Source organism: Monoraphidium neglectum, assembly GCF_000611645.1.
Source record: "Monoraphidium neglectum strain SAG 48.87 unplaced genomic scaffold scaffold00874, whole genome shotgun sequence".
Taxonomy (NCBI): Eukaryota; Viridiplantae; Chlorophyta; class Chlorophyceae; order Sphaeropleales; family Selenastraceae; genus Monoraphidium; species Monoraphidium neglectum.
The window spans coordinates 1-17,582 of NW_014012754.1; the positions used below are offsets into that span (position 1 = coordinate 1).

General features: G+C 64.0%; 4 protein-coding genes across 4 annotated transcripts in view; 3 read left to right on the forward strand and 1 right to left on the reverse strand.

Moving 5' to 3' along the window:
* Nucleotides 1-339: 339 nt before the first annotated feature.
* On the forward strand, nucleotides 340-2,448 carry MNEG_5731 (hypothetical protein; the record flags this gene model as incomplete). The annotated part of the gene is made up of 5 exons (XM_014045790.1): nucleotides 340-354; nucleotides 817-905; nucleotides 1,522-1,609; nucleotides 2,040-2,246; nucleotides 2,404-2,448. 5 exons carry the CDS (start codon nucleotides 340-342, stop codon nucleotides 2,446-2,448), a joined length of 444 nt encoding a protein of 147 aa, XP_013901244.1.
* Nucleotides 2,449-5,460: 3,012 nt separating this feature from the next.
* MNEG_5732 (hypothetical protein) lies at nucleotides 5,461-8,508 on the reverse strand (the record flags this gene model as incomplete). Its single annotated transcript, XM_014045791.1, has 7 exons — nucleotides 5,461-5,586; nucleotides 5,905-6,049; nucleotides 6,729-6,871; nucleotides 7,156-7,221; nucleotides 7,471-7,480; nucleotides 7,698-7,901; nucleotides 8,339-8,508. The coding sequence occupies 7 exons, from the start codon at nucleotides 8,506-8,508 to the stop codon at nucleotides 5,461-5,463; spliced, it is 864 nt and encodes a 287-aa protein (XP_013901245.1).
* A 1,174-nt stretch (nucleotides 8,509-9,682) lies between these two features.
* MNEG_5733 (V-type H+-transporting ATPase subunit F) lies at nucleotides 9,683-10,574 on the forward strand (the record flags this gene model as incomplete). The annotated part of the gene is made up of 3 exons (XM_014045792.1): nucleotides 9,683-9,943; nucleotides 10,293-10,349; nucleotides 10,530-10,574. The coding sequence occupies 3 exons, from the start codon at nucleotides 9,683-9,685 to the stop codon at nucleotides 10,572-10,574; spliced, it is 363 nt and encodes a 120-aa protein (XP_013901246.1).
* A 3,824-nt stretch (nucleotides 10,575-14,398) lies between these two features.
* The window catches only part of MNEG_5734 (hypothetical protein), a gene marked incomplete at both ends in the record, with an annotated part of 3,920 nt that continues 736 nt past the window's right edge, over nucleotides 14,399-17,582 (forward strand). Inside the window, 8 exons of the mRNA XM_014045793.1 lie at nucleotides 14,399-14,465; nucleotides 14,688-14,803; nucleotides 14,958-15,194; nucleotides 15,506-15,629; nucleotides 15,879-16,146; nucleotides 16,477-16,652; nucleotides 16,891-17,102; nucleotides 17,319-17,462. Of these exons, the coding sequence (XP_013901247.1) occupies nucleotides 14,399-14,465; nucleotides 14,688-14,803; nucleotides 14,958-15,194; nucleotides 15,506-15,629; nucleotides 15,879-16,146; nucleotides 16,477-16,652; nucleotides 16,891-17,102; nucleotides 17,319-17,462 (1,344 nt within the window). The remainder of the gene's footprint in view (nucleotides 14,466-14,687; nucleotides 14,804-14,957; nucleotides 15,195-15,505; nucleotides 15,630-15,878; nucleotides 16,147-16,476; nucleotides 16,653-16,890; nucleotides 17,103-17,318; nucleotides 17,463-17,582) is intronic.

Below are 17,582 nucleotides of genomic sequence, written 5' to 3' on the forward strand. Positions count from 1 at the left end.
TCTTCGGACTCTGGCGGCGGCGGCGGCAGCAAAAAGGCCAAGGTTCGCTGGAGGGGCGCTCGTGGGAGTCCGCAACACACACACGCTGTACACGGGGCAGCCAGCTGCACACACAGTGCCTCCTGCGCAGCCCTGGTCAGCCGACCAGCCGCGACGCGCCTACCGCCATCCAAGCACTCCGCCCTGCTGCTGGGATCGCTGATCACCATCGCCACACCCACCTTCAATTTGGTTCAACCACCCCTCAACTGCAACGCCTTACCCCCCCCCCCCAACCCGCAGACTGCTGGGGCCAGTGCAGACCTCAAGGTGTTTGAGGGGGTGACTAAGGCGGAGGCCATGGTCGGCAGGAAGGTAGGCAGGCTCGGGGCTCAGCGAAACAGGCTTGCACACGGCCGCCGCCCGCCTGTGGCCGTGCTTGGCGCCGTCCCGCGTTTGGCTCGCAGCGGCTTGGCCAACCTGATTTGCGTCCTCTTTTGACACGCATACGCATACGCACACGCACACACACGCACACGCACACACACACACTCACTTTTACACACACACTCGGACACACAAACATGCACATGCGAGCGTGCATGCACGCATGCGCACACACACACGCACACACACGCACACGCACACACACACACTTTTACACACACACTCGGACACACAAACATGCACATGCGAGCGCGCATGCACGCATGCGAACACACACACACACGCGCGCACACACACACGCGCGCGCACACAAACACACACACACACACACACTCACACACACACACACATGCAACTGCACACGAGCTCGCATGCTCACACGTCTGACAGGTCAAGCGCTACTGGCCCGACGACGCGGCCAAGAACAAGGGGGACCCCTGGTTCATGGCGGTCGTCACTGACTACGACCCCGTGCTCAAGTGAGGGAGGGTGGCGCTGCGACGAGGGTGGTGATGTGTTCTGGGTGGTGCTGTTGAGGGGGTTTTGGGGGAGGGCGTGAGACTGGCTGCACGGATTACGATGGATGTGGTGGGCTGAGGCCTTGGCGTGAGCATTGCCTGGTGTGGTGAGGGCCCCAATCACCTCTGGGAGAACGCGGCCTAGAAGGGGTTGAGTCACAAATGGAGAGGAGAGAGGTGCACGACAATCAGCACCAAAGTACTCAGTATCCTTGGCCCAAATCGCCCTGTTTCAGCATGCGCTGTGCCATGGTGCATGTGCGTGTCCATGCATTTGCATGCACACACATACATACTCTTACGTGCACCAACACAACACGCACATGCAAGCACGCGCGCGCACACACACACACACATGCGCGTGCGCACACACACGCACGCACGCACGCACGCACGCATACACACACCTCGTACACACACACACGCGCGCGCGCGCACACACACACTCATGCACGCACGCACACACGCGCACACACACATTTGCGGGCGCGCGTGTGCACGCACGCACACACATTCGCACACGCTGACGGGCGCATGACCCTCTCACATGCTCCACCCACCACCACCCAACCCCCAGGATCCACGTTCTGACCTACAGCCTGGGCACCCAGAAGGAGGAGCGCGAGGACGTCAACCTGTCGACACTGCACCAGGGCTCCATCAGCGTGAGGGGCGGCACATACACACGGGGCCGGGGGCAGGCAGGGGCCCCGGGGGTGGCGGGTCGGCGCCGCGCTGCTGCACGGCCGGCGCATGGTTTTTGAGGGGAGGGGGCGGTCGGGGCTACGTGGGACGGCTTGGGCCGGCGTCAGGAGTGGTGTTCACAAGATCTGTCGAGGGGGTGGCGGGTGCGATGAACACCCCACGTTGGTGCAGCCGGTGCCGTGCAGCGCGCTTGCCCCTGAATTGAATTTGCAGTGCGCCCCGCAATAGCTGCAAAGCACAAGGCTGCCGCTGCTCACGCAGCCTCAGCCGTTTGCCCTCCCACTGTTTGAGCATGCGCCCACCAACTTTCTACTGCTACATTCTGCCACAATCTGTGCACCCCCCCCCCTTCCACCAACCGCCGCCGTCCCACCCCCACCCCACCCCCAGTTCACTGGCGATTGGATCGACCTGGAGCGTTGGTACGCAGACCCCAAGAGGCGCGAGAAGAGCTACGCCGTCAAGGCGCGCTGGGGGCGCCGAGTCCGGGGGCCGCTGGGCGGCCAGGGGTGGCAGGCGGGCAGCGGAGCGACGCGGGGTCGAGGGGTGGCGGTTGTTGGTTTGCAGCAGGGAAGCGGCCTGATGACCCCGCCCCAGGTACAATATCTTGGTGCACCCACACACTTTCTCTGCAACACCCTACTCTCTCAATCCACCCCACCCACCCAAACCGCCTCATCTCCCACAGATTCCACCCATACATCACATTATCATCCATCCACAACTTATCCATGTGCACTGGACGCTCTCGCAGATCTCCAAATACCTCAAGGCCCGCAACGTCGGCATCGCCCTCTGACATCACCACAGTCCACACCGTTAAAGGCAGGCGCTTGCTGCCCGCTGGCGTTCGCTGCCCCAAGCGGGACGTCCCACTGTGGACAGACAAGCGGCCATCCTGCAGGCACCGGCAGCGCCAAGCTGCCATCCTGCCACGCGCATGCCTGCACAGCGGCTGCGGTGGGAGGAGGCAGGCGCTGTTGCGCGCAGGTGGCTGCCTGGCTGTGTCGGTGCTTTCCTGCTAGGTGTTCCCCGTCCCCCTTAGCTGGCTGGCCGTGGAATCCTCCATCCCCAACAGAATGCAGCCTGGGCCCCCGTCATGGCTCCGTTGAGTCTTGAACACATCCCAGACTTCTGTGCTTTTGGGTGGACCTGCAGTGCTGCTTTTTGCAGCCGCGCTGCTGCATCAACGCAAGATGCAAAAAGCTTCTCATCAGCTTCAGCCTAGCTACTTGAAGGTGCATGTTTGTGCTGCCCGCCAACCGCACCGCACCCAGGCGAGCTGCTTGAAGTCTGGGTGCAGATAGCAGGATACACCCCTGCTTCCTTGCAATGCGTCGCACCATGGGGCAACTCCATTTGTGCCTCCCTTGTCCGTCAGTGTGCCCCTGCTGCCAGTTTTGAACCGGGCCGGCCCTGACCCCCTGCCCAGGGTAGCCAGGGCTGCCAACTTTTGCCGCATCAATATCAGCGCTGCAATGCAACCGGCAAGCCTCTTGCCTTGTAGGCGTTCACCCCTTTGGTGCACCTGCCCCAGCCAGCACACGTAGCACACTCGCATTTGTTGACCGCCCTGCCACTGTCATCGGGAAACCCACCTGCCCGCCTAATCTAAGGTCGCCGCCGCAGGCCCCTCGCACGCTGAGCTGGGCTGCAGCATCGGGGCCTTTGCTTTCATGTGATTAGGTACACGTTCAGAGTAGATGGGCCTGTAACTCGTGTGTGCATCTCCACGTCAACCAGATGCTTTGTGCTTGCTCATGCAAGAGAGGGGCGATCGCGAGCACAGAACCCTCGTTATCAACCAGATCCGAGGGCTGCTGCGGTGATGCACAGCGCGCCTCCTCACTCACTCACGGTGAAAAGCGTGGCGGGCGCAGCGCCCCCAACACCAAGCCGCGGTGCAGGAGTGCGTCGCTGTGGCGCAATCTTGTGCTGGCATTTGCAAAAGTGGCCGGCAACTAGACCAAGATGCACAGCTCGTGCTGTGGGCAGCCCATTGTGTCATATGTACAGGCTGCCGGCTCAGGCCAGACGGCACAGCGCAGCGCGCCGCAAGGAGTGCACATTGGTGGCGTGTGTCGCTTCAAGGCAGTGCTTCCAAGCACAGATCCTGCATGGTAGCAGCAGCACTTGTAACAGCAGCACGTGCTGCTGCTACTGCTGCTGCTGCTGCTGCTGCTGCTGCTGCTGCTGCTGCTGCTGCTGATGCTGCTGCTGCTGATGCTGATGATGCTGTCAATCTCCTGTGACCGCTCTCATCGATGGCCCGCCGGCCGGGGAGGGGCCGGCAGCTGCTGTTGAGCAGCCGGTGGCGGTGGCTCAGTCTGTGCCACCTGCTGTGCCGCCGCGGCCGGGGCGCCTGGCGTGAGGAGATGTCCCTGGGATTTATTGGACGGGGGCGCCGAGGCGCTACCTTGCAGCGGTTGGGATAGCGACGCCGCAGGCGCATGCTGGTCGCCTGGAGGCAAATCGCCGCCTGGCAGGACCATTGAGGGCGGCGCCTCCATCCCAGGTGGCGCCGGAGGCAAGGCTGGGGAAGGGCCCCCCGCGGTCGGCAGCCCAGCGGGCTGGCCGGCTGTGACGCCCGCCACTCCCGCCGCCGCCTGGGCGGCGTCGGTGCCCGTGCCAGAGCCTTGCAAGTTGGCGCAGGTCTGCAGGCGCATCTCGAGGCTCCGCTGCACCGCGCCGTTGTTCGGGCTCGGGCAGGCGTCCCTCAGTATTGGGGAAAAGCCTGCCGGGGTGGCGGGCGTTGCGGATCGAGTATGTGCCTAATATGGTCAGGGCAAAGGGTTACGGCAGGTGCCGCTCCAGCGCAAGGGCTGCGGCAAGAGCCTACGGCCGGGACGACCCAGGACGCGGGCCAGCTCTTCTTGTCCTGTGCCGCCGCCGCCTGCCACATTTGCACACATCGGACGACTGCCCATGCTCCAGGTCAGCGTACGCGGGCCGCCATGACTCTGGAAGCGCCGCACGCCGCGCCTGGTGCGCTTTTACTCGTGGCGGGCCTCCAGCGGCGCCATCAGCACATGGTGTACTGCGACCCACCCGGTTTCCCACCTTGCCGCACTTTCCATACAGCCTGCTGGCGTGAATTCCTGCGCGCTGCTCACCGCACGCGAGCCCCATCTGCTGCAGCAGCACGGCAAAGATCGTCTCGTCCCCCACCAGCCGCATGGCCAGAGTCAAGACGCCGCCCTCGCAGCCGCAGAGGTAGTAGCTGAAGCGGCACGCGTCGCGGCAGCAGCCTGCGGAGAAGCTCAGCTGTACAAATGCCGACAAGGTTGTTGCCAGGGGGTTAGTGGTCGGGTGAGCTGTGCGCCGCAACGCTGGCAGGTCACTTGCCGAGCACGCCAACTTCCACGGCGTCAATAAAGCCGCTGGCTGCGGGGTCAAGAAGCGGTGGTGGGGTCTGTGTCTGCGTGCAGCACAGCGCAGTCCCAGGGCTGCGCTGCACTGCTGGACGTGGTGTGAGAGGCACACCGACCTGCGTGCGAATGTATTGCTCCACCTCCGGCCGCGGGACGCCGTGAGACATCAGCACGCTCGTGTAGTTGCGACTGTCGCAGCCAGAGAGCAATGCGGCGGATGGCGAGCGATTTCAGAATTGTTGCTGCACACGGGCGCCTCTCGCTGCATGCACGCAGATACAGCTTTTCACGCCCCGATATATCAGAATGGAGGAGCGTACGTGCTACCGGTGGCTGGGAAATGCAAGCCAGCTTGATGAGGGGGCTCATCTCGCTCCTTTGCGCGAACAGACACGCGCGCCCGCCTGCGGCTCATGCGCGCACGCGCATGCTTGCAGTGCTCACCCGGTGAGCACGTCGCCCCGCAGGTTGAAGGCGCGCTGCGCCTGGGCGATCTCCACGCTGCAGCCGCCGAACAGGCGCGCGCCGCTGGCGATGCAGCGGTCGCTCACGCCCAGGGACAGCGCCTGCGGTGGTTGTGGGGTGGTGCAAATGCCACCGGGTCTCAACGTTGGATTTTCGCTGGCTGGTGAGGCTTGAGAGGCAAGCCAGATTGACAGCCGCAGGAAGGTGACAGATGGCCGTGTGCAAATGCAGCGCAGTGTCTTTCGTCGCCACGCGATGTACAGCCCCTGCACACTTCCAAAACACTGGCGTTGAAACACTGGCCCCATGAGCCAGCAGAGCGGGCTGTTGTGTGGCGTGCGTTCAGGACCCGGCGGCAACTTGGCGGCCACACTCAGTTTAGTCTGTGCGAGCGTCCCCATGCTCCTGCCACCCCACACCTCATCCAATGTCAGTGCCACGCCCGTCGGCTGCAGCGTCAGGTTGACGTCATGACCGCTGCCGGCCACTGCGGGAGCAGGTGGGGCGGGTGCGCCTCCAGCCGCTGCAACGCCAGGCGACGGAGCTTCGGCCCCCGGCGTCACACTGGGTGTGGGTCCTGCGGCTGACGATGTGGGAGGCGCTGCCCCCTCCCCGCCACCCGCTGCACCGCCTGGCTGTTGCTGTGGCTGTGGCAAGTTTTCTTGCTGATTTTGTGGCTCCGGTGATGTTGACAGCTCTGGAGGCGGGACCTCTGCCTGCTGTAGGGCGCGCTTCGAGGATTCGTCGTGCCCAGCGGGAGGAGGCGCTGCTCTGATTTCAACTGCACCGCTTTGCCTGTCTGTCACCAGCGCGACGGCGAGAAGCACCAGGATAGCAGCAGCGGCTGCTGGGACTAAGAGTCGACCTCGACAGCGTCCCTCCATCCCGTTTGGCTGGCCTGCAGTAAATGTGTTACCGCTGGCCTCGAGAGATCGAAATCCAAAGACCGGCAATTTGGCCTGGACGACGGGACCGCACTCAATCAATGTACAGTTATGTGCGCGAATCACTTGGAAGAACGAGTCCTACACGCCGCTGTGCCAGCACAGATAACCTTGGGGTAAACACAAATGCCCCGCGAGGACGCTCCACGATACAAAATCGTACGAAACAAAATCGTGCGGAAAGGCAGTCTGTGAACAATCAGCAACACGGGGGGACGGTTCAAAGCCTGCAAGACCGGGAGCGAGAGTGACAGCCGCCTTGACATTGGTCCCTCTTCTTGTTGTATCGGGTCACTCACTTGGGACGCTCAGTGTCAACCTTGGGACACGTCTCCAGTTGTTTTGCGAGGCTGCACTGTGGCACAAAGCAGGGCTGTGTGTAGACGGGATCCTGCTCTAGCGGCGGCGGCGCCTGGCCAAAGATCATCTCGCATGACAGATCCTACGGAGAGTGTGATTGGCGTCCAGTTGGGGGGCAGTTGGGGTGGCACTCCAGAGCGCCGCAGCAACTTGCCAGCAGTCACAAATGTGCGGCGCATTGTAACTGTTCTGCCTAACCCTGCAAGTGGTGTGGGTAAAGAAGCAGGTGCTAGCACCAACTACCGACCAGCCACCGACGACGGCGAGGGCAGGCCGCGGAGCGGTGCGCACAGACCCTCAGCACAACTGAACACAGGGGAGCCAGCCCTAGGGTTATAATAGTCGAATAATTCCGCACAAACGCACCTCAAAATTGGGTTTCATGGTGAGGGGCAGCCCAAATTCCTCCGTGAAGTAGGCCTGGGTTGGGACCTGCAAGATTCCAAATTTGGGTGGTGGTTGGGTGGGGAGGGCAGGTGACACTGTAATTCATGCAAGCATTGTGCATGAATCATTTCAGCACCACGTGTACCCTGCTGGCGATGTACACAGCACATGCCAACAAGGTGCCCATTAAGGGGCAGCAAAGGCAGCACTTTACACCTCGTCCAGCGGCTGCGAAGCGAGTCAAGGCAGGGCAAGGCCCACATCGCTGCGCTGCACGCTCATGCAGCGACGCACCTTGCACATGCTGTTGATGGGAGGCAGGAGGCAGAGATGGGGCGTGGGTGCCAAGGGGGGATGCGTGAAACGACAGCAGCAGATGATACAGGCGGTGTCTTATAGGACCAAACTTTCCTGAGGCCTTCGAGGGCCGGCGCCAAGCAGGCACCCTGCACACATCTCCGCCACCCATCTCTCACCCTGCCCCCACCACGCGTGCCCCCCGGGGTCCACCGCCGCCTCACTTGGTGCACATCCCGACGCATCCGCTGGCCTCCAGGTAGCGGCACTTTTTGATGTAGACCAGGCTCTTCTGCCGCCGCACCTTGTCCTCCGCCACCTGCACGTCCGCCTCCCGCAGCTCGCTCTCGCCCACGAGCCAGAAGAAGGCCACGCTGGCTATGAGCGCGTTGAACTCAGCAGACCACTGGGTCGGGGGGAACAGCCGCCTGGGTGCATGCACACATGCGAGTGTGTGTGTGTGCATGCCGGTGTGTATGTGTGTGTGTGTGTGTGTGTAATGAGAGAGACACAGAGTGATAGAGCAAAGGTGAGAGAGCAGATGACGGGGAAACACAGGTGTACTACATCACATGCATCTTCATACTTTTGGCGAAATACGTGCTTTTGGCAGAAGAACTTCAGGTAAAGGAGGAGGCGCCTGCCAACGGCGCTCTGAGCTACCATCACCCGAATCCTTGCTCGCTTCCGCGCGCAAACTGGCCCCTCCGCCTCAGCCTGTCCCCCTCGAGACATCGGGCCCAGACCGTGTCACACCTACGTGCGCGCTCACATCTACACTTACGCAGCCACATGCACACTCACGGACACACACGCATGCGCGCACGATCTCATGCACATACATATACACACACATTCGTCCCACCTGAAAGCGCCAGGCGCCTCTCGCGGCATCAGCGACCGCAGCACCTCCCGCACGACCTCGCGCTGCTTCACCGCGCTGCGGCCGCGCATGATCTCCTTCGAGATGCGCACAAAGTCGTCGTACTGCGCCTCCTCAGGGACTGGCACGCCTGGATGTGCGCACGCAGGCATGGGTCCGTGGAGCATGATGATGGTGGGGAAAGGGCTGCTTGATGGGGGCGCGGGTCGGGGTGGCCAGACCCAGTTGGCAAGGTGACTGTGAAAGCAGCAATCTACAACTTCCCTGGTCTGTTTTTTATACAGCTGCAATGAATCACCATTTGGTGTTCAACGACCCACATGGGTTCCCACCCCACAGCCGCCCCGAAGCCCCTGCACCCCAGCCGCGCCGCCCGAAGCCGGAGGCACTGTCCGGGTGGTCAACCCCTGAGAACCGCTCCCGCTTCACCCCCATAAGGAGCACCCGTCAGCTGGTCGGCCATCTTCTGTGAGTAAAGCTTGATAAAGAATTTGTCTATGGCGTTGTCATTGTACACTGTCTTCTCCGCGAATGGGTCCTGGAGGTTGCAGAGGCAGCGGCACTCAGTCGGTGCGGGCGTTCCTGTGTAGTCCAGGATGGCTGGCTGTGGCAGCATGGGTGCTCAGCGCGTGCATTCGGTATACGTGGTTGAAGTTTCCTCAAGGAAACGTGCCTGCTTATTCCGGGACCAGTGCCCCAGGTCAGCGCCGAAGTGGCCAACACACACCTTGACGACTGGCTGCGCCACGCACGCTGCGCTGCATGCTCTCCGCCGGCTCCAGCACCGTCCCGCGCCGCTGCTGCTGCTTGCTCGCGCCTTCATCATCCCTGTTGGCTTAGCTAGCGAGTGCATGCCGTTGCTGGATGCTGCCAAGATTTCGGTCTTCGTTTGATATTATGCAAGGGCCAGCGCAAACCAGAGATATTCGGTGTTTCACGTCGATGATGACAAGTGCGGTGTGAATGACCGCGATCGAAGTCCCGCGTGGACTTTGCACTTCTCCTTGAAGCTGACGCAATGCTTTTCGGGCCTAATAACGGTGTCGATGCTGCTTGTATACTTTGGACTGAACTGATTTTTGCTCGTATATACCTCAGCGTCCCTCCAGCAGAAACCCTTGAATGGTGATCTTGCATTTGCAGCGCTCCACGCAGCCCTAGTGTGCGCGAGCTTCGTTTGAGAGGGCGTAAATATTATCTGCTCTACTCGCTGTGTGCAGCATCCCGATCGTTGGCGCGAGACAGCAACGGCAGGAGCAGCAGCGGCAGAGCGTACCGTGCGAGCGGCCAGAGGCGGGGCCGTCGAGCTCGGCGCCCGCAAGCGGCATGGCACGCGCTGTGTCCGAGGAGGGAGCGCTGGTGGCGGTCATTGCGGATGAGGACACGATCACGGGCTTCCTGCTGGCCGGCGTCGGCGACGTCGACCTCCGAAAGCGCACCAACTTTCTCATTGTGGACGGGAAGACCACCGTGCGCCACATCGAGACGAGCTTCAAGGAGTTTTCTGCGCGGGACGACATCGCAATCATCCTGATTTCGCAGCCGATTGCCAACATGATCCGCCACGTGATTGCGAACCACAATAAGGTGCGGCGAGGGTTCGCATCCTGCACAGCCAGGAGCGGCGCTGGGCACGGCCGCATTTATCACAGAGGCGTTGCGTCGCATTCATCACAGAGGCACCGCACGCCTCTGCGGGGGCGCACGTGTGGCTAGAGGGCAGTGGTGGCGACTGTGGCAGCAGACCACAACGGCCAGCCGCGCGGGCAACGCAGCCCTTGCAGCCGGTTTCTGTGGCAGCGGGGTCGTGGAGGATCCCGTCGCCGCGTCCCCCGGCGCGTTGGTCGCAGGCGCACCTTCAACGCTGGCCCCACTGACGTGCGCTGCGCTGTCCCGTTCCTTTTTCTCCGCCACGCGCCATGCGCTGTCACGCCAGCCCATCCCTGCTGTCCTGGAGATTCCCAGCAAGGATGCCCCTTATGACCCCAACCAGGTGGGTCAACCTCGGGGTTGGCGGGGCAGCCGATGCGCTGGGCAGACGGCGAGCTGTGCACAGCTCCGTCCTTGTCTGCAGATCGGATATCCAGCAGCGCATTTGCGGCAATCTTCACTAAACTCGGCACATTCACAGTCAGCATGGCTGAGCGCTGCCTGACTATTCTGCTCATGCCAGGATTCTCTGCTGATCCGCGTGAAGCACCTTCTGGGCCTCGCCTGACCCGTGGCCGGTGGTGGCGCGCGCCTGCGGCCGATGCGAAGCTGGTGCGGCGTGACGGTCTGCACGAGGAGTTCTGCAGCGGCAGCTGTGATTGTATTGCAGCAGGCTGTTGCAACAACCTGGCTGCTGTGAGCATGTCGTCGGCCCAGCATGTTCTCTGGTCCCTACTGGGGCGCTTTTTTGCACATGTCACAGCGGCATCGTGCTGCCTGGTAATAGCAGAATATGCAACAAGTTACAGTGTGCCTCAGAAATTTTGAATATATGTTGAAGATGTATTGGTGATTTGTGCCGGGTGGATGAGAGAGAGCAAATACGTTGGGGGCCATCAGGGATGTTGACTATGTGCGAAGCACTTGAGGAAGTCAAGATCTTCATACAGGCGCCGAAAATGCTGTTTGTGTGATTGATTTGATGACCACCGCAGAATTGCAAGGCCAGCATTGCATCCGGCAATTCACATACCTCTCATGTGCGTACTGAGCTGAGAGCAGAGCACGCGCAGCGGCCGGCAGCGGTGTTTCAAGGCCGGGGCAGGATGAACACTGCACAACAACAGCAATGGGACAGCTCTGCAACAACAACATATCGAATGCACTCACATAACTGGTTACTCGACAGGATAGTTGTTGCCATCTTTCCCGCCAGATCACTTTGCGATTACTCACTCATTTGCGAAATCAATCGCGAAACGTACCTTTTTAGGATTCAAAATTCATCTCGAAATGCAATTTTATTGAGCCACCATCTGGCTTTTCACGGTCAGCTCGCTCACCGATGGCGCGGGCGCCCTGGCATATCCTCCACATCTCTATTTGGTTTCATCCGATGATAACATGCATGTAGTGTAGGCAGCAGGCACTCTGCCACCCCTGTGCCTTGAACCATTGAGCATCATGCCGTCCAGCAGCCAGCTGCTGCAGCGCGCCATGGCGCATGTGCCAGGGCCTGACACGAACAGCGGCAGCATGGCGCTTTTGAAACACCCCGCAGCTGCACGCGCCCTTCCCCAGCACGGCGAGCGCTGCCTGCACATCAGCGTCGATTCACCAGGTGAAACGCAACCCCCGCACGCGTGTCGAGCTGACCAGCTGCGCCTTTCTGCCTCCCATCCCCTTCCCTGCCTGCCTTGCAATCTTGGCCCTACCCCCCCCCCCTCCCTTGCTGCGACACGCGCAGCCCGTGTGACAGCGCTTATCGCCTTCCTAGCGGGCAGCCATGGGAGCGTCACAGTGGTGGAGGCTGACCCGGTCAGGGCGCCCCTCACATGCGCCGACGTGGCCGCCTGCCATGCGCAGCTGCTGGCGCGCTGCGCGCGAAGCACCGCAGCAGCAACGCCGTCCGCCGGCGCGGCGGGTGCTTACGAAAGGCCGCAGCTCTGCGCGGACGACGTCTGGGCCGCGGTGCAGGTGGGAGTCTCTCTGTTTGCACATGTCTGGGGTACATCGCTCACCACATGGATGCAGCCAGAGCAAAAACGAAGCCGCTCTCAAACAGGATGTTGGCCCGCGATGCCACGCATGCGCTCCGGCGGCGCAACACATGCGCAGGTGCTGGCGGGCAACGCGTTGCTGCCAGACGTGCTCGAGGGCGCGCAGCCGTTCGATGTCGTCATCGTGGGCGCAGACGCCAGCGGCGACCAGCTCCCCGCCCTGCTGCCTCTGGTGGCGCCCACCGGTATGCGCACGCGAGTGCCGGCGAGACCGCATTGGAGGGTGCATGGCGCAGCAGCATGGCGCATGCCTGCCGCCCGTGCTGCTGGCGCGCGCACAACATTTGGCTGCCTTGCACTGGACTGCACTCGTGACAGCCCAGACCACTGGTGTAATGCCAAAAAATCCCCCACCTTTCACCAGGCCGACTGGTCGCCGTCGTCGATGGCTCCCTCACGATGTTTTCACGACGGCCATCGTCAGCGGGCGCAGATGTCGTGGTAGCACCCGCCGCGCCGCTGCAGCGCGCGTTTGACCGCTCGGTGCTGGAGCGAGGCTTCTCGCTGGGGCGCCGCCTGCCGCCCTACAGTCGCGCGGAGCTGCGGGCGAGCGTCGCGGCACTGCGGGCGCGAGCTTTTGCGGACGGTTATGGCAGCGGAGCGGCACTCTTGCGAGAGTCGAACGCGCAGCAGTCCGAGGAGATGCAGGCACGCCTGGAGGTGGCGCAAGCCCAGGTGCGGCGCGGATACCCCCAATGGGTCGCTACCTCTTGGATGTTTTGCAGACTTGCCTCTTCCATCCTGGAATGCCCGATGCCTCAAACTCAAGCGTATCATCAAAAATTCGAGCAATGTATGCGTTGAATCCCCACACCACCCACAGGTGGAGCAGCTAGAGCAGCACTTGCAGGCGCTGAGGGTGAAGGATGGCGGCAGCAGTGCAGCCCACGCCGACAGCCGTCCCACAGCTGTTGCTGCGCCGGCACCTGGGACGGCACAGCCAGCGGCCGCAGCGCACGGGCCCGTAGAAGCCTCGAATGCAACGCCCGTGCCAGCGCCGCGACCGAGGCCACTTACCATGCCACAGGACTGTGTGCCGTTGACAATGGCAAGCCCCGCCAAGCGCAGCCGCCTCAGCACGCCATTTGATGGCGCGGGCGCCACAGCTGCAGGCGAAGGCGGGCAGAGCCACACGTCACGCGTGCTGAGCGCCTGCCGCCAGCGGCTGCGGGAAATTGACGAGGCAGAGAACGCAGAACCGGGTTCCCCTAGCCGCGGCCTTGGCTCCGACCCTGCCGGCCAGCAGAGCATGCGTGTGCCGCGGCCTCAGGCGCTGCTCGTGCCGCAGCCATCGCAGCCGTCGCCGCGGCTGGCCGTGCAGGCGCACCTGACGCCACGCAAGCGCACCTTCGCAGCCAGCATCGCCAACTTTTCCCGGGGGTTCTCGCCCGGCCCCGAGGCCGCAACTTCCCCCAAAGGGCTCCAAGACGCCTGCGGCGGGTCAGGCAAGGGCCAGGGGCGGCCCCAGCTCCACGTGGATGTCGCTGCCGGCTGGCCCGCCGTAGTGCAGACAGTTGAGTACAGCGCATGCGCATGCACAGCACCAGAGGGCGGCAGCAGCGCGGCGCTGGATGTGGTGATGTTGGAGGCGGGCCAGGAGCAGGAGAAGCGGGAGCAGCAGCAGCAGCAGCAAGGGCAGCAGCACCAGCAGCAGCAGGCGGGTAGCGCAGTCCGTGGCGGCAGCGTAGCAGCAGCGCCTCGCGGCACGCTTGCTGCCGCAGCAGCGGCATTGGGCCTGCCGCTTGATGCTGCTCTGACCGCCGTCACCAGGGGCACGGCCGGTTGCTGCCTGCCCGTGGCGAGCCTCCCACTGCTGTCTGCCGTGCCGCTGGCATCGGTGCTGGCGGCTTTCAAGGGCAATGCCACGAGCGCGCCGGCAGCCGCCAGTAATGCGGATTGTGGGCCAGAGGCCGATGGCAGCAGAGCGAGCGGGCCGGCGGTGATATCCAGCGTGCTGGGCAGCACGCCTGTGCGGCTGTGGTGCCTGCCGCTGCCTCCGGGGACGCCGTACACGTCCCTAGGCTCCATCTGCAGCGGCGTGCTGCAACGCCACCCGTCGACGACGGCTCTGCTCTCTGCTTGCTGGCTTCAGGGGACGCCTGGTGGCGTGGGCGAGCTTGCCAGCGGAGGGCGCCCGCAGGTGCAAGGCGCAGCCGCCGGCCTGGCAGTTGCGGTGCAGGGGGTGCCGGCTGCGCGATCATACCTTCTTTTGCTTGAGGAGGGCTTCGGCTCAGAAACCCTGGAGCAGCGCCTGTCGCTGCCTAAGGGTGCCCCGCTGAGCTGGCAGGAGGCGTGCGCGGTGGCAAGCGACACAGCGAGCGCTCTAGCGTGCATGGCGGCGCCTTCATTCTTCAGCTCGAGCTGGGCGCTGCGCCAGGCCGCCTCAGCGGCGACGCCTGGTGCGGCCGACGGCTGGGAGGGGCTACAAGCAGCGCCTTCCTCATCGCCTCGCACGCCTCCCGCGGGCTCGGCGGCAGCCCCGGCTTGGCGCGGCCGCATGGCGCCCACGGCTGCACCTGAAGCCTGTGCGGGATCGGCGTTGCCCGCGCCGTCGACTCGGCTGGCGCGCGGTGTCTTGAGGTTCTGCCCTGCTTTTGGCGCGGCGGACGTATGGCTCGCAGGCGCCTGGGGCGGCGGCGGTGCTGGCGGCCGGGTCACGGGCGCCAAGGTGTCGCTGGTCAGGGCCCTGCTGCTGCAGCTGCTGCCAGAGGGGGAGGGCGAGGCGTGCGCCGCCGAGGTGCGCCCTGGGTTGAGCGAAGCTGGCGCCCGTGGCGACTTCCAGCATCGCGTTGCATCAGTCAATCCCCACACATGTTGATTGCTTTGCTGATGTCACAGCTTCAGGTGTTTGAGCACCACCTGGTTCCCACAACGCTTCTTGCCCACCACAGGACGACGGCCCCTGGGCCACGCCTGTCCCTTCGGACAGGCGGCGCCACCTTGGCGGCTTTGGGACTTGCAACAGCGACGGCGCGTCGGACGGGGAGCAGGAGGGCACTGCAGTGCTGCGCCTCGCCACGTCGGGCCTGCCAGCGCTGGGCGTGCTGCTGCTGCAGCTGCTGACAGAGCAAGCGGCGCCCGAGGCGGCCGTGGGTGTGGCGCGCCGGGCGGTCGTGGCCCTGCAGGAGGTGCGTGAGCGGATGGGCGCCCCGCTGCCGACAGTGGGTCCGTGTGTGTGTGTGGGTGTGTGTGCGTGCGTGTGTGCGTGTGTGTGTGTGTGTGTTGGTGTGCTACTGCAGCGAATGTGCATACGTACGCAACATTTGCGTTGCGGCACATGTGTGTGTGTGTTTGTCTGTGTGTGTGTCTGCAAGCATACGCTTGGACGCTTGTGTGCATGTGTGTGATTAATTGTGTCCGTAGTGTGTGCCCATTCTGTGTCATGTTGCTCTTCAGCGCCACACCCCCGCGCATGCAAACCACCCGCGCAATCGCACAGGCTCACACACCCGATGCGCTCACAGCCGTGTGCTCGCGCGGCCCTGGCGCCGCCCGCACGTGGCGCGACGCGTCGCAACACCTGGCGGCGCCGCTGGCGCAGCTGGGGCTGGCCCTGGTTGATGGTGAGCCAGCTGGTACCCCCCACGTCGCCAGCGGCCCTCATACCGCGCCTCTGCACCCCTTGGCCCCCCTCATAAGCGGTTGTGTTCACACCCAGCCCTTTGCTGTCACACGCGCCAGGCGCGCCTCTGCAACTCACCCCCAAGACTCACCGCTCTTGCCTTGATGCTCGGGGGCTTTTCATGCGCGTCTTGCGCCACCCGAAACGATGCCCGTGCACCTTGAAACCCTTCACACCCAATGAACCCCAGGCAGTGCGAGGGACGTAGAACTGGACGTGCTGCCGCGGCTGGAGTCGCTGCTGGCCCACGCGCGCGCCTCCGAAGCACCGCCCGCGACGGTGGGGCGGCCGGGCCCCTGCGCGCCGACGAGGGTGGCGGCGGCGGCGGCAGCGGGTGGGGCGTCCCATGAGTTGCACACGGACGCGCGTCGTCGCGCGGCGGCGTCGGAGGGCAGCACATTAGAGGACAGGCTGAGCGGCGTCGAGGCTGAGTGGCTCCGCGCCACCTTCCCGGCCAGGTGGGTGCTGGAGCCTCACTCGGCCGCGTGAGCGTGCACCCTGTCCACCGCGCACGTCTTCCCCGTCAGCCGTCTCCGCCTGACTTCGCACCGTGGTGCATCTGCACACCCACTCGGGGCTTGCGGCTGTGGAGGCTGTCTGGCCCCTTGCATACGACGTGGTGCTGTGCTTGGTTGAGGCTGACCAACCGCCTCGTCGGAGATACCGGCACACTTCTCTCCATCGTATGCACACACGCTAGCCCCCCCCCCCGCACACACACACACACACACACACACACACACGTGCGCGTGTGCCCGCACACTGTGCGCGCGTGCGGTGTTTCACAGGCGCGCCAAGCTGCTCCAGGACCTGTCGCGCCTGGCGCGCGACCGCCCCACGTTCAAGCTGCGCGTCTGCCGCGCTGACGTGGCCGCCGGCGTGCTCGCAGCCATGGGCCGCTGTGGGGGCCGCGGCGCGGGGGCGGCCTCCATCCTGTACCAGCCCTTGAGCTGCGCCTATGAGGGTGGGCGGTTCGCACGGGCTCCATGTGTTGCACACACAAGCGTCAAAAGGGCCGCCACGTCCGAGGGGGCTGCTGGGTGCAGCCGCGGCTGTGTTGCACTGAGCGTAAGCTGTTGCGGCCGGGGGCACATATCGCTCTTGCGGCAACACAAACAGTCCAGCGGCAGCTGCGTGAACTGCGGCATGCACCCGGCGTCCGTGCGTCTGCACAAGCAATCACCCCCGCGCCGCTTTTGCAGGCGAGGCGGCCCAGGACGCCGGGGGCGTGACGCGTGACCTGATCTCTGCGCTGACTCAGCAGCTGTGCAGCCCCGCGGCGGGCCTGTTCAGGCGTGTGGGCGGCGGCGGCGACGGCGGCGGCGGCGGCGGCGGGCGGCTGTACCCTGTGCCGGGCGAGTGCGGCGCGGCGCAGGCGCGCAGGTTCAAGCTGCTCGGCCAGTTCATGGCCAAGGTGGGTGGGTGTGGCTGGCGGCCAGGGGTTTTAGAGAGACGGACGGAAGGTTATTGATTGGGGCGGAGTGCACACCACCCTTGCATGCTTCATTGGAGGGGGTGGGGACAGGCCGCCGAGAGGAGGCCCAAGAGTTGCCCTCCCGCTCTCTCAGCAAATGGCAAGTGGTGCCAACCCCATGCATCCGCACCCAACACACCCCTTGCCCTGCCACAGGCCCTCATAGAGAGCGCCCGCAGCGCGGCCGTCGCCGGCGCCGACGGCTCCCTCCCGCCCGCCGCGCGCCGCGGCTCGCTCGGCGCGGTGGCCCTCCACCTGCCCGTCGCGCCGCCGTTCTGGAAGGTGCTGCTGGGGGCCCAGGTCACGTTTGCTGACCTGGCGGACCTTGATACCGCAGAGCATACCAGCCTGAGGGCGCTGCTGGGGGCGCCCCTGGAGGAGGGGACGCTGTTCGAGGCGTTTGAGCTGAGCTTTGGGGGC